At 49.1% G+C, this 15735-nt stretch overlaps 1 protein-coding gene and 1 long non-coding RNA gene across 2 annotated transcripts in view; both read left to right on the plus strand.

Moving 5' to 3' along the window:
• Positions 1–15735, plus strand: part of TSNARE1 (t-SNARE domain containing 1) — a 399909-nt gene that overhangs the window by 379819 nt on the left and 4355 nt on the right. The window contains exon 11 of the mRNA XM_081012848.1: positions 9368–9482. Coding sequence (XP_080868974.1) covers positions 9368–9463 — 96 coding nt within the window. The 3' untranslated portion in view covers positions 9464–9482. The remainder of the gene's footprint in view (positions 1–9367; positions 9483–15735) is intronic.
• LOC308480971 overlaps positions 1–15735 on the plus strand; it is a 283474-nt gene that overhangs the window by 240709 nt on the left and 27030 nt on the right. The window lies entirely within an intron of this gene.

The following is a 15735-nucleotide window of genomic DNA, read 5'->3' on the forward strand; positions in this document are numbered from 1 at the left end:
GAGCCTTAATAGTAACAACAATAATAAATTTATTCTTTGTGTCCTGCCCACCTGGGTCGCCCCACCCACTCTGGGGAGCTTCCATCATATACAGATTAATAATTCTACACACCATTTCTTGGGAGAAAGCCCAACTGAGCTGGCTTTTGAGGAGAGGATTCTGCCCACGAGCACACTCACTAAATGGAAGCAAAAGGCAGGAGTAGGGAACCTGTGGCCCTTCAGGTGACGCCGGGCTCTCAACTCCCGCCAGGCTCCAGGGAGTTAATAATAATAATAATAATAATAATTTATTATTTATACCCCGCCCATCTGGCTGGGCTTCCCCGGCCACTCTGGGCGGCTTCCAAAAGAATATTAAAATACTATAATACATCAAACATTAAAAGCTTCCCGAAACAGGGCTGCCTTCAGATGTCTTCTAAAAGCCTGGTAGTTGTTGTTCTCTTTGACATCTGGTGGGAGGGTGTTCCACAGGGAAGGCGCCACTACCGAGAAGGCCCTCTGCCTGGTTCCCTGTAACTTGGCTTCTCGCAGTGAGGGAACCGCCAGAAGGCCCTCGGTGCTGGACCTCAGTGTCCGGGTAGAACGATGGGGGTGGAGACGCTCCTTCAGATATACTGGACCAAGGCCGTTTAGGGCTTTAAAGGTCAGCACCAACACTTTGAATTGTGCTCGGAAACGTACTGGGAGCCAATGTAGGTCTTTCAAGACCGGTGTTATGTGGTCTCTGCGGCCGCTCCCAGTCACCAGTCTAGCTGCCGCGTTCTGGATTAGTTGTAGTTTCCGGGTCACCTTCAAAGGTAGCCCCACGTAGAGCGCATTGCAGTAATCCAAGCGGGAGATAACCAGAGCATGCACCACTCTGGCGAGGCAGTCCGCAGGCAGATAGGGTCTCAGCCTGCGTACCAGATGGAGCTGGTAAACAGCTGCCCTGGACACAGATTTGACCTGTGCCTCCATGGACAGCTGTGAGTCCAAAATGACTCCCAGGCTGCGCACCTGGTCCTTCAGGGGCACAGTTACCCCATTCAGGACCAGGGAATCCTCCACACCTGCCCGCCCCCTGTCCCCCAAAAACAGTACTTCTGTCTTGTCAGGATTCAACCTCAATCTGTTAGCCGCCATCCAACCTCCAACCGCCTCCAGGCACTCACACAGGACCTTCACTGCCTTCACTGGTTCTGATTTGAAAGAGAGGTAGAGCTGGGTATCATCCGCATACTGATGAACACCCAGCCCAAATCCCCTGATGATCTCTCCCAGCGGCTTCATGTAGATGTTGAAAAGCATGGGGGAGAGGACAGAACCCTGAGGCACCCCACAAGTGAGGGCCCAGGGGTCTGAACACTCATCCCCCACCACCACTTTCTGAACACGGCCCAGGAGGAAGGAGCGGAACCACTGTATAACAGTGCCCCCAGCTCCCAGCCCCTCAAGACGGTCCAGAAGGATGTTATGGTCGATGGTATCAAACGCCGCTGAGAGATCCAGCAGAACTAGGAAACAGCTCTCACCTTTGTCCCTAGCCCGCCGGAGATCATCAACCAGTGTGACCAAGGCAGTTTCAGTCCCATGATGAGGCCTGAATCCCGACTGGAAGGGATCCAAATGGTCCGCTTCTTCCAGGCGTGCCTGGAGTTGTTCAGCAGCCACTCGCTCAATCACCTTGCCCAAGAATGGAAGATTTGAGACTGGGCGATAGTTGGCTATCGTGGCCGCATCTAAAGATGGTTTTTTAAGAAGCGGTTTAATAACCGCCTCTTTCAGCGGGTCTGGGAAGGCTCCCTCACGGAGGGAAGCATTCACCACCCCATGAAGCCCATCGCCCAGTCCTTCCCGGCTAGCTTTTATAAGCCAGGATGGGCAAGGATCAAGGAGGCAAGTGGTTGGTTTCACTCGTACAAGCAGCCTGTCCACATCCTCGGGGGTAACAGATTGGAAATGATCCCACACAACTTGACTAGACAGGACTCTAGCACTCTCCCGCCCCGGCCCTGCTCCCACGGTGGAGTCTACCTCTTCTCGAATCTGAGCGACTTTATCTGCAAAAAACTTTGCAAAGTCATTGCAGGAGATCATGTGGCCCCTACTGGGCCCTGATGGAGCAGGTGGTTCCGCTAAATTGCGAACCACCTGAAAGAGTCTCCTGCTGCTGTTTTCCGCAGATGCAATAGAGGCGGTGAAGAAAGTCTTCTTCGCCGTCGCTATCGCCACTTGGTAGGCTCGACATTGAGCTCTAACCCGTGTCCTGTCAGATTCAGAATGGGTTATCCGCCACCGGCGCTCTAGCCGTCTCAACGATTGTTTCATTGCCCTCAGATCCGTGGAAAACCACGGGGCTGTCCGGACTCCATGCAATCGGAGAGGGCGCTTTGGAGCCAAACAGTCAATAGCCCTGGTTAACTCCACATTCCAGCGGGCCACCAGGGAATCGGCTGAAAGGCCATCAACATGGGATAAAACATCCCCTACCACTCTCTGGAAACCATTTGGATCCATTAAGTGGTGGGGGCGGACCATCTGAATCGGTCCCGCCTCCCTGCAGAGGGGAAGGGTCACGGAGAAGTCCAGTTGCACCGGGAAGTGATCTGACCATGGCACTTCTTTGGTTTCGCTTTTACTTAGTGTCAGATCACCAACATCCATAGAGGTGAACACCAGGTCTAAGGCATGCCCGTGGCTATGAGTTGGGCCAGACTTATTTAGGGACAGCCACATGGGGGCCATGCTTTCCACGAAGTCCCGAGCGGCCCCTTGTAAGGTCGTGTCGGCATGGATGTTAAAATCCCCTCGGACAACCAAACTAGGTGTCTCCAGGAGGACATCCGCCACGACCTGAAGCAGCTCGGACAGGGAATCCTTGGTGCAGCGGGGAGGTCGGTACACCAATAGGAATCCTGTACTGCCCCTATTGCCCAACTTCCAGAACATGCACTCAGAGAACTGGGTCTTTCCAATAGGACACCCGGTGCAAACTAATGACTTCCTAAAAATCACTGCAACCCCCCCTCCCCGCCCACAAGGCCTGGGTTGCTGTGCGTAAGAGAAACCTGGTGGACAAGCAGCGGCAAGGACGGGCCCATCTGCTTCATCCAACCAGGTCTCTGTCACACATGCCAGGTCAAATCCTCCATCCACAATCAGGTCGTGGATGGCAGAGGTTTTATTCATCATTGACCTGGCATTGCACAGCAACACTTTCAGGTCATGTGGGTTTCCCTTGTTGATTCCAGTATCCTTCCGGTCAGGACCAGACCTGGAGGCAGGGATAGTCCTCAAACAACGACTAAGCCTGCTTCCTCGGTAATGACATGGTCTGGTCTTAGCGTAACTCCTCCTCCTACCCGTGATCACTGAGATCGGTTGTCCGAGTGCATCCCCCCCTGTGGAACCCGCCCCAGCCATTTTGTTTGCTGGGACCCACTCCCAGGCAGCCCTGACCCCTCCCTTTAAAATCAAATTAAAGCCTATACAAAAAACAAACTAACAGAACAATAAAACTATAAAAACAAAAAACAAAGTTACAAACACAACATAATTAAATTAAACAAATTCCCACACCCAACTAAACACCCACCCCACCCCACACACCCGAGGCCTCCTTGGAGCCCCATAAACTGCGGAGGCGAGTATGGGGCCCGCCCACAGGCCCAAGGTGGAAAAAGGGCTTCAGGGGGGAGCGGTCCTCCCCAAGACTCACCGGCAAAGCAACAGCAGCAATGTCCCAAGGCCTCCTTGGAGCCTTATATGCTGTGGTGGAGTATGGGGCCCACCCCCAGGCCCAAGGTGGAAAAAGGGCTTCAGGGGGGAGCGGTCCTCCCCAAGACTCACCGGCAAAGCAACAGCAGCAATGTCCCAAGGCCTCCTTGGAGCCTTATATGCTGTGGTGGAGTATGGGGCCCACCCCCCGGCCCAAGGTGGAAAAAGGGCTTCAGGGGGGAGCGGTCCTCCCCAAGACTCACCGGCAAAGCAACAGCAGCAATGTCCCAAGGCCTCCTTGGAGCCTTATATGCTGTGGTGGAGTATGGGGCCCACCCCCCGGCCCAAGGTGGAAAAAGGGCTTCAGGGGGGAGCGGTCCTCCCCAAGACTCACGGCAGAGCGGCAGCAGCGATGTCCCAAGGCCTCCTTGCTGCTCTGGGCTCTCTCCGGGAGGAAGAATGGGAGGATGAGAACAAGGAAATAGAAAAACAAATTCTTCTTGACCTGCAGCTGCTATTTTGTGTGGCACCTCAAGCTCCGCACTGAGGGTGTGGATTGAGTGAACGTTTGCCACATGGAAGAAACTCTAGCTAGCAGAAAGCAGATGAAGAAACAAGAGAAGTGGGTGCATATACCACCTCTGATTTATTACTCAGTTCCATCTGGAAACTGAAACTTAGGCTTTAGTTAGTTTGGGGAGCCAGTATCACAGTTCAGATGTCCCTCTCCTCCAGCCTCCCACCCCTCAAACACAACAACTTGTTTCTACAGATTATAAAACTGGCCAGGATTTTGGTGTCCTGCTCAGAGGCTTAGCAGAGGCGACACCTTCCCTATCTCTCTCTCTTCTAGCAGTCCTGACAGCTACTTATATATAAATCTGGATTCCACGTGAGAAATCTTATGTTATGTATCACATGCATTCCATCGGGTTGTCATATCCCTTGTACTTAAACTTGAAAAAGAAAAAGATCATCATTTAGCGCTGGCTTCTTTATGTCATTAGAACTTCTCCTTAGCTGTAATCCGCTTATTTTGGTAATCACTTTGGGTTGCTCTGTCCTCAATTTCATTCCCCCCCTTCACGTAAGTGGATAAGCAAAGTGCCTTGTTCAGATGAAGGAGGAAAAGTTTTCCTCTTCAAGTAGTTTACTTGAAGTTAATTGCCTGTATCCTGAGATCACCCCGAGGCCTAGATAATCTAGGAAGTTAAATGGTAGGAACAATCTGGCAAGTCTTTCATTTCACAACCAACAATTAGCTCCTTGGGGGCATTGATGTGTCCATGTTACTTGGCACTGGAGTGGGGGGTTTGGATGGCTTAGGGCAGCGGTTCTCAACCTGTGGGTCCCCAGATGTTGTTGGACTACAACTCCCATCATCCCTGAGCTCTGGCCTTGCTAGCTAGGGGGTAATGGTAGTTGTAGTTCAACAACATCTGGGGACCCACAGGTTGAGAAAGGCTGGCTTAGGGTGCGTCTCAAAGGGTTAATTTTGATATTGAACCAGCTGACAGCTGGCTCTGATTGGCTGGAAGTTTGAGTCCGGGAGTTAGTTGTCAGTGAGGAAGATATTTGACAGCTGTAGGAATTGGTGGGAAAATTGGTTTCGAAGGAGTTTGTCTCCTGACCTAAGAAAGACAAACTTCTCTGTTTTATTGCTCCCTGTATTATTTACCAGGCTCTTGCTCAGTTTGTTATCTTCAAAATATCATCGGTTTAGGGTTAGGCAGCATCTGCTGAATTCTGATCACTCTGCTATGAGGTAGAAACCCTGTAAAACCTGTTATCTGTGAGGCAGTCTAACTATGCAGCTTGACCACAAAACTGGTAAGAACCAGTTAAGGAAAAACCTAACAGCCAAATGTGAGGGGGACAAACATCTCCAGATTAGGTACAAGGAGGGCTCCGCATGAACAGTAGAAAAATTGGGTTGAGTAAGTGTTTTTGAGGACTCTGGTTGGATGAGAGATGGTGAGGCGCTAGCTGTTGTTGTTGTTTAGTTGTTTAGTCGTGTCCGACTCTTCGTGACCTCATGGACCAGAGCACGCCACTTCCACTACCTCCTGCATTTTGGTCAAACTCATGCTGGTAGCTTCAAGAACACTGTCCCACCATCTTGTCCTCTGTCGTCCCCTTCTCCTTGTGCCCTCCATCTTTCTCAACATCAGGGTCTTTTCCAGGGAGTCTTCTCTTCTCATGAGGTGGCCAAAGTATTGGAGCCTCAGCTTCAGGATCTCTCCTTTTAGTGAACACTCAGGGCTGATTTCCTTCAGAATGGAGAGGTTGGATCTTCTTGCAGTCCATGGGACTCTCAAGAGTCTCCTCCAGCACCATAATTCAAAAGCATCCATTCTTCAGCGATCAGCCTTCTTGATGGTCCAGCTCTCACTTCCATACATCACTACTGGGGAAACCATAGTTTTAACTATATGAACCTTTGTCAGCAAGTTGATGTCTCTGCTGTCTAGGTTTGTCATTGGGGCAGAAAGCATTGGCTGGAGGATGAAACAGCCAAAATATTATTTTACAATACCTTGGTAGAGCATGAGACTCTTCCTCTCAGGATTGTGGGTTCAAGCCCCTCACTGGGCAGAAAATTCCTGCATAGCAGGGGGTTGGACTAGATAACTCCTGTGGTCCCTTCCAACTCTACAGTTCTCTGACATGGCTATTGTGTGGCTTTCATTGGAAGTTGAATTGCAGGATTAAACCAATCTTTAGTCCAGTCAGCAGCATACCTAGTTTCCTTTCCATGTTTAAGCTTAAAGCATGTGCAAATATATTAAATAAATAAAATAATTATCATTTCATGTGCGCTGGAATATCCTTGATAGCTTAGGATGGGCAGGGAAGTGATTGTAGGACCATGGACTCACATTTCTATAAGCCTCGTGATTCACAGGTCAGATTGGCTAACCCATGTCATGATGCCATCTTTGTCCTTGCAAGATACCCAAGTGGCTAGAATCACCCATGTGACAAAACTAGGAAGAAGGAGAAGTGATGTCACACAAGGAGACCCTGGATCTTCCTGAATGTCCTGTTAAGGAACATAGTGTGGCGATCACACAGGGTCCCCGGACGTTTCACCGTCTATTGATCCCTGTGCCACCACTTGATTTCTCGCTGCCACCCCCCAGGCCCTACCTGGTACAATACTGAGTCCACTCAGGTTTAAATTGGAACATAAACTTCTGTTTATTTATTGCAGTTTAACAAGCGTGTAGTTTCATAAACGGTATCGGTCAATTACATTCATGGGGTGCCTATCCAGACCTATAACTTCCGCTACCTGCTCTCACTCACTAAACCACCTCTCAGATATGTACTTGTCTTCCTAGTCCCTAACTATTCCTGACTCAGCTTATTTCGCTACACTAACTCAACCTACCCACAAACTCTATCCCAATTCACTCCCACTCCAACCAACCACCCAACTCCCAATGAACTCCTTCACGAACTCCACCCAGAGCTGGTTTTATAGTCCCCCTGACTCCACCCCCTGGGTCCTGATTGGGTAACCTGTTTAACTATTTCACCTCCAGCACTCTCATATGTTAACTTCACATATAGCAACTCAGTCACAATTTAAATAACTCCTCTCCACCAGACAAAAAAAAAAGTGGTTAATGATACAATTGGCCTTTCCAGGCTGCACTGTCAAAGCAGTGATGTTTCACAGCAAATACATTTTAAGGAAGTTTTTGCCTTAAAGGTTGCCGGGTTTGGGCAATGCATTATAATTCGTACATCTTTTAAAAGGTCACTTTGCCCGGTTCTCTCTCAGTAGCATGGACTTCTTGCCCCCTTTACCAGAAATGCGTGGGAACTGCACGAACAACAGATTTGATCAAAGGAGAGCGGAAGTTCAGTTAGCATGGAAGATCGGGCAACAATAAACAAAGGGGAAATGGCTCGTTCTGAAGACTTTATTCCTTTCCCCTGCATCTACCAGAGAGCCAGAGCCCACAAGGAGCAGCACAGGGCACAGCTGTAGGTGCAAGTTGCTGTGGCTATTAATAGCATTTATTACAGCAGATTGCACAAAGCTTTGCTGCTGCTTGTTGCTGGGATTGTAGGAAAGGTAGTAACTATTCGGGGGGGGGAGGCTGAGGTTGGGGGGGAATGTGGTTACATGGGATTATTATTATTATTATTTTGCCCCACCCATCTGGCTGGGTTTCCCCAGTCACTCTGGGAGGCTTACAGCACATAAAAAAATTGTAAAATATTAGATATTAAAACTTTCCCGATACAGGGTTGCCTTCAGATGCCTTCTAAAAGTCTGATAGTTGTTTATTGCCTTGACATATGATGGGAGGGCGTTCCACAGGGCAGGTGCCACTACCAAGAAGGCTCTCTGCCTGGTTCCCTGAAACTTAGCTTCTCGCAGCGAGGGAACCTCCAGAAGGCCCTCGGCACTGGACCTCAGTGTCCGGGCTGAACGATGGGGGTGGAGACGCTCCTTCAGGTCTACTGGGCCGAGGCTTTTTAGGGCTTGAAAGATCTATACCAACACTTTGAATTGTGCTCGGAAACGTACCACACTTTACCCAAGGATCTCGGAGCAGTTCATAACAAAGAATCACAATGTAAAAAACACAAAATACGTAACAAAAACAAAGACAAGCCATTAATACCCCCTTGCACAACACATTTTAAAAGGTCATTGTATGTCAATCAGCTCAAGGCCTGGTTAAAGAGGAACATTTTTGCCTGGCCAGCAAAGCTTTGAGGGCCAGTGTGGTGTAGTGGTTAAGAGCGGTAGATTCGTAATCTGGTGAACCGGGTTTGCATCTCCACTCCTCCATATGCAGCTGCTGGGTAACCTTGGGCCAGTCACACTTCTCTGAAATCTCTCAGCCCCACTCACCTCACAGAGTGTTTGTTGTGGGGGAGGAAGGCAAAGGAGAATGTTAGCCGCTTTGAGACTCCTTAGGGTAGTGGTAAAGCGGGATATCAAAGCCAAAATCTTCTTTTTCTGGCGCCTAAAGGTACATAATGAAGACACCAGGCAAATCTCCCTAGGGAGAGCATTCCACAAATGGGGAGCCACCAAAGAAAAGGCTCCTTTTCCTGTTGCCACCCTCTAGACCTCTTGTGAAGTAGGCACACAAGAAGAGCTTCAGATGATGATCTCAGGTTCATATGGAGAGAGGTGGTCCTTTGGGTATTGCAGTCCTGGTCCATTTAAGGCTTTCTAGGTCAAAACCAGCACTTCGAATTGGGCCTGGGAACTTAACTGGAAGCCAGTGCAGTCAGGCCAGGATTGGTGTAATAAGTTCAAAAAATCTTGCCCCGGTGAGCAACCTGGCTGCTGAATTTTGCAGTAGCTTAGGCATATATAATGTGTTGCAGTAATTCAACCTAGAGGTTACCAGAACAAAGACAGCAGTGGTTAGGCTGGCCCTGTCCAGATAAGGATGCAGCTGGGCCACTGGCCAAAGCTGGTGGGGATGTCCTATGCACACAAATCAAGATACACGGTTTCCAAGTACCTCACCCATGATGCACACACTTTTCTCCATTTCTCTGAATGTGCAAAGCAGCTCCTAGTTGCAGTTGACTCAGAAAGTATCACCCGATGCCCCATAGCGATCAGCCAGTCCTACCACTCGAGGGTGATGTATTCATCCCAGTTTCTTTCCTTTATCTGTTTCAGCGACGAGCCAGGAGGGTCAAGTGCTGCGTCATATCCGCCGGCCTGGCAGTTCTTCTGGTCATCATCATCATCATCTCCGTTTCGGTCAAGAATTAAACCCTCCGGGTTTTCCCAGGTAGGCTCTTCTCATGGCATCTCATAGGATGGATGTAGAAGCTAAGAAAACCAGATTACTCAAATGAGCTGTTGTATGCAAGAGCAGCACCTTTATTTTTGGTTAGTGTGGAAGCAACTTGGGTAGGTCAAAAGGTAAAATGAAATGTATTGCAGCTGTGCTGTCCGGCTTTATTCACCAAAGTGGGTAGAATTTTTGGTATTTCTGACATTTCTAGCCAATTCCCATACCGCCTTCAGCAGCCAGTTGACTGGGGTCGATGGGAGTTGTAATCCAAGAAATCTGGAGGGCACCAAGTTGGTGAAGGCTGCCTCATACTACATCCAGCTCCTAGGATATATTACATGAAATACATTTAAGCACAGTTAGTATTGAAAGGTCATTTAACACCCCCAGTGTATCACAATATGTCTCTAGTTGCTCTTCTCCTTTTGATTGTAGGGCAGCGGTGGGTGACCTGTGGCTCTCCCAAAGTTCTTGGGCTACAAATCCCATCAGATCTGGCCATTAGCCATCCTGGCTGGAGATAAAGGGAGTTGGGAGTCCATTGGCATTTGGAGGGCACCAGGTTAGCCACCCCTGCTGCAGAGGAAGGAGCAGTACACCTGGGCATCTGCTCAATTAAATTTGTTATAAGATTGTAGGTGTGTGTCTGGTAGCCCTCCTGTTTAAAGCAGTTTTAGCCCAAGGGTCAGTGGTTGTGTATCTGCCTTTTGTGGAAGGCGCATCTAGAGGCCACACAATCAAGAGTCTAAAGCAGAGATTCTCAATGTGGTGCCTACCAGGACCTCCTATGGCAAAAGGTTTTGGTCACTATTCCTTCAAAAATTCGCAATGCATGACCGACTATTTCTTCTTCTTGCTCAGTTCCTCTTTGCATAGGCACAGCCTTTCCCACATTAAACACATGTTCTGTTAACCATGTCCACCTTTCATTAGGTGCCAGTGTTGGTCACCCATCCATCTCTTCTGAACACAGGAAAGGTGCAAAGAACCTTTCTCTGTGGGAGACCACAGCAGAGACTAATGGAGACATCATGTTCCCTGTGATGTGTGGTGTGGAGTGGGTTGGATATGGTCACACCATTTTGTGTTCCTGTTTCTTGCTCTGTGGTTTTTTAAAGATGTGGCAGCCTTTATACCAGGCCCCCATGAAAGCCATTTTGTGTTACGCCATACACCCATGGCAGCCATTTAGTAATTGGGGCCCACAACACTTTCTCAAAGTGCCAGATATGCCCAGGGACTCAAAATGTGTGGTGCCCCCTGTTCTACATGAACATTCTGACTCTTACAGGGGGCAGGCAGCCTTCCACATGTGTAGTTATCAGTCTGACCTTATATGTATGGGTTCTGCCAAGCTCTGACTCTTATTGGAGCAACATCCATGATTCTTGGGAGCTGTCCTTGGTCCTGAACCCTCTGGTGCTGATGGCCAGCTATTGCTGCCTTTAAATTGCTCACTGTTGTCATCTAGTGTTTGCTTTTGGCTCCTTGTTGCTACTGACTGCCCCAAAACGTCTCCTGGCTCAGTGTCCCATGGCTTTGCCCAGCATTTCTGCCAGCCCTCACCCACCCTGGCTTGGGGTCCAGACTCCTCCATCCATACCAATGCGCACAGAATCAAAATGGAACTTACTGTCTGCAATGTCAAGGTGAAGTAAGTTCCCACAGAGTTTTCCTCTCCTTAGAAATAATTTCTCTGAAATACAGCTGAGCCAGCTGTCATCCTCCCAAGTTTCTAAAGCAGAAAATGCACCACTGATTCCTCGGCTCAGTGAGCACAGAGGAGCCAGCTGTGTCTCGTACTGAGAGACCCTTGCTGCTCCTTTGCAAAGCCCTTTCTATAAGTATGTCATTTCCTTCCCTGGAGCAGCTTTGAAGAGCAAGAAGAGAGATTTGGAGAAACTCCTAGAGATGTTTGATCCATCTCCCTTATCCTCAGAGTAGAGAACTAACCAAGGATTTGAGAGTTGAATTTTCAGTGTATACTGATGACTACTATACTTCTCTCAATTTGAATGGCCAGCCATAATCAATATAATGCTGGTGTATTTATTTCTTTTGGTCCACCTTGAATCCTACTTTAGGATATTTTCAGTACCAGCTTGAACACCTTGAGGTGTCCAGGTTAAATAATTGCAGGGGCAAGTTGGAATATGTGGGGTGAGCCTTGTCCCACTGATGAAACTGTGTGTGCAAGGCAGACACTCTGACCTGTATATGTTTGATATTAGTCTGAAAGGGAAACATAGGGTTTCCAAGATGGGAACAAGAGCCATTTTCAGACTGGCACCGGGGAATTTTGCCCAGTGTTCACACCCACACTGGGGGAGTGGGGTTCTCATTTGCACCTTCAAAACTGATGCTTGAAGAGGCCTTGGGGATGCTTGAGAAGGTTGTTCACCTTCTCAAGTGGTGTGATATGGACATGGAGGACAGCATTCATCTCCCTGGCCTCAGGTTTACCATCCCTGGATTAGATGGTCCAGTCATCCGACCAACATAAGGCAGATTGGCTCATATAATGCAATATGGTGATTTCTGTACTTGGAAGAAATACTTCCAAAGAATGCATAAAGGTGCTTGTGACTGGTGGGGTTTGCAATGCTTTCTACATTGAATTCCCTGCTTGAAAATGTTACGTCTTTAGGGCAAGTCTCTGCTCTCCAGACCTGCTTTTAATGCTGCCTCCTGTATGCTTCCTATGGAAAGATGGTGCATCCGCTTATTGCATCGGGGTGCATGTTTCTGGCACCTCCCCTCCAGCCTTTCCAGAGAACTTCTGGGAAAAGCTTGTTGCAGCCACAGCAGTTCCCATCTATGAGGAAATGTTGAGTGAAGCAATAACTCAGCCTAACGAACGCTGTAAATAAGGGCAAAACACGGCCAGCTCTCTTCCATGGAATTGCTCTTTCTTCCCAAATTGATGCCATGGGGCCAGTTTTGCTTATTGGCTCTCTGTTTTTACCACCGCGTCATACGTCGGCTAGTGGTTGAGAGAGCAGGCCAGATTGCAGGACTATTTCCCCCTCCAGAGCCTCTGGGACTTCATCCTATTTAACAGCTGCCAGTCATTGGGCAAAAGCAGCCCACTGGCATGGCCACATTGCTCAGCTGCCTATGGAATCCCATCCTCTCTAGTCCTCCATGGACCTATGATCCTTTCCCCCTCCCCCAATACAATTTCCCCAAATCTCAACTTGTGTCCATTTCTTTTTAATCTTCTCTATTTCTCAATCAATCTCTTTCCAAACAGTTGCACAGCCATTGCAAAAATTAGTCTCTGGGATTCTCTCAAGTCCCTGTGTGAAGTTTGAGGTCACTCTCATTGTGAGCCCTTTGAAATGCAAAATGAGAACTGCATTTAGGGGATGCAAAATTGGTCCCATTTGTCTCCCCTTATTTGTTCATTTGCATATACAGTGGTACCTCGGGTTAAGTACTTAATTCGTTCCGGAGGTCCGTTCTTAACCTGAAACTGTTCTTAACCTGAAGCATCACTTTAGCTAATGGGGCCTCCTGCTGCCGCCACGCTGCTGCTCTGCGATTTCTGTTCTCATCCTGAAGCAAAGTTCTTAACCCGAGGTACTGTTTCTGGGTTAGCGGAGCCTGTAACCTGGAGCGTATGTAACTTGAAGCATATGTAACCTGAGGTAGTTCACCCCAGAGGCGTAGCAAGCCCAGGGGGTACCTGGTGCGGAAGTTTTTTGTCACCCCCCCATTGGCAGTGCGGGGTAGGCTTGGGAGTCATGCGCAGGCGCCGAATATCCGCCCCCCCTTCCTACAAATCTGTGCCCCCTCCCCTGTGACTCCCAAGTACCCCAAGCCGTCGGGGTTAGAGGGAGAGCTTGTGAATTCTTCGCAGTGCTTTAGCAGAAATGCTCAGAGTTCCAGGTTCTTCAGTGCAGTATATTTATTGTGAGCTATATATACAAATAGGGACACGGGTGGCACTGTGGGTTAAACCACAGAGCCTAGGATTTGCCGATCAGAAGTTTGGCGGTTCAAATCCCCGTGACGGAGTGAGCTCCCATCACTTGGTCCCTGCTCCTTCCACCCTAGCAGTTCGAAAGCACATCAAAGTGCAAGTAGATAAATAGGTACCGCTCCGGCGGTAAGGTAAACAGCCCTGGTTCATTAGAAGCGGCTTAGTCATGCTGGCTACATGACCCAGAAGCTGTACGCCGGCTCCCTCGGCCAATAAAGCGAGATGAGCGCCGCAACCTCAGAGTCGGCTACGACTGGACCTAATGGTCAGGGGTCCCTTTACCTTTACCTTTATATATACAAATATCTACAGGCTTGGTTGGACAGTGTTCTCGAAGCTAGCAGCATGAGTTTGACCAAACTGCGGGAGGCAGTGGAAGACAGGAGTGCCTGGCGTGCTCTGGTCCATGGGGTCACAAAGAGTCGGACATGACTAAACGACTAAAAGACCACAACATCTACAGGCTACAATACACGAGCAGTCAAACATAGTACCTGGCTGCACCTTAAGGCAAATAGGGAGACCTCTAACTCTCTCTCTCTGACCACATTCCTCTACACCACCACCTTTACTGCTGGACTGGTTTCCCTTTTAAACTGATGGCAGCCAATCAACTGACATTCTGACCCAGCACTTGCATAGAAAGTATTGCAGGCTGATTGCATCAGCTAGCAAACTCGAGCCTGCAGACTTACTATCTCACACAGCATTCTGTGATCCCGACAGAGCTATGTCACTTTGCCGGGGTGCTGGGAGAGAGGCTGGGAGGGGGCCCCCGGCTTGCCGTAAGCGGCTCCTGCTTTGCTGCTTTACAGCGAACCAGGGAGGGAAGGAGGGGGAACCGTGGCTCCCGTCCGCCCCTCCCTGGCTCGCTGTAAAGCGGCAAAGCAGGAGCTGCTTACGGCGAGCCAGGGAGGCTGGGACTGGGGCCCCCGGCTCACCGTAAGCAGATCCTGCTGGCAGCAGAGGAATCCCACCGCCGTCCATACGGCGCTCCAGCAGCGCCGGTGGCAAACCACTATGTACAGCGCATGTGCGGCGCTGCTACTTACAGCGCATGCATGTGTCACCACACATGCGTTGTACGTAGTAGTTTGCCGTTGGCACCGCTCGAACGCCATACGAACGCCATACGGACGGTGGGATCCTCTGCTTGTGGCTGCAGCTGTGAACAGAGGATCCTCCACATGCAGCTGTGGCGGCATGATGGCTGTTCACACCGCCATGCCCTGGCCGGGCCCGGGGCAGCAGGGCAAGCACCCTGCAGGGTGTCTTTTTGTCACCCCCCCCAAACATGGAACCTCGGGCGAACCGCCCCCCCCACCTTGTGACGCCACTGGTTCACCCCATATCATATACCTGCACAATCACAACAATAATGGTTTTTCAAAGTTCTCATGCTTCCAAAATACTCATAAGTGCATGGTGACATTGCATAGTCTCCACACACACACACAGTTAGTTGTACAGTGGTACCTCAGGTTACATACGCTTCAGGTTACAGACTCCGCTAACCCAGAAATAATACCTTGGGTTAAGAACTTTGCTTCAGGATGAGAACAGAAATTGCGCAGCGGCAGCGCGGCGGCAGCGGGAGGCCCCATTAGCTAAAGAATGGTTAAGGTTAAGAATGGACCTCCAGAACGAATTAAGTTCTTAACTCGAGGTACCACTGTATTTATTGATTTGGGGTTTTCTTTTCCCCTCAGACTCCCCTAAACGCAATACATAAATTCAAAGATTTCTGTGCTTAAAATGCTGCCGTTTTGTGTTTTTCCTCTACAGTGGTACCTCACAAGACGAATGCCTCGCAAGACGAAAAACTCGCAAGACGAAAGAGTTTTTCGTTTTTTGAGTTGCTTCGCAAGACGAATTTCCCTATGGGCTTGCTTCACAAGACAAAAATGTCTTGCGAGTTTGTTTCCTTTTTCTTAAAACCATTAATACCGTTAAAACCGTGCTTCGCAAGACGAAAAAATCGCAAGACGAAAAAACTCGCAGAACGAATTAATTTCGTCTTGCGAGGCACCACTGTAATAACATTGGAGCTTGACCAGGAGGAATCGTTCTGGCCAGTGGTACTAAGGTAGAACAAAATGTCCCTGTTTTCCTCTGAGGAATGTTGGAGGGTATGACATCATAATTAAAATTCAGGAGAGCTGGAGATTGGGATGCAGCCTTCAGACTGTCTCAGCCATCCCTGTGCCAGGAGGAGTGGACCACAGAGAGCAACAGTAGAAGGGGAAAAGAGGACTCCAGAGC

This window comes from Podarcis pityusensis (assembly GCF_964106645.2).
Source record: "Podarcis pityusensis genome assembly, chromosome: 7".
Lineage (NCBI taxonomy): Eukaryota > Metazoa > Chordata > Lepidosauria > Squamata > Lacertidae > Podarcis > Podarcis pityusensis.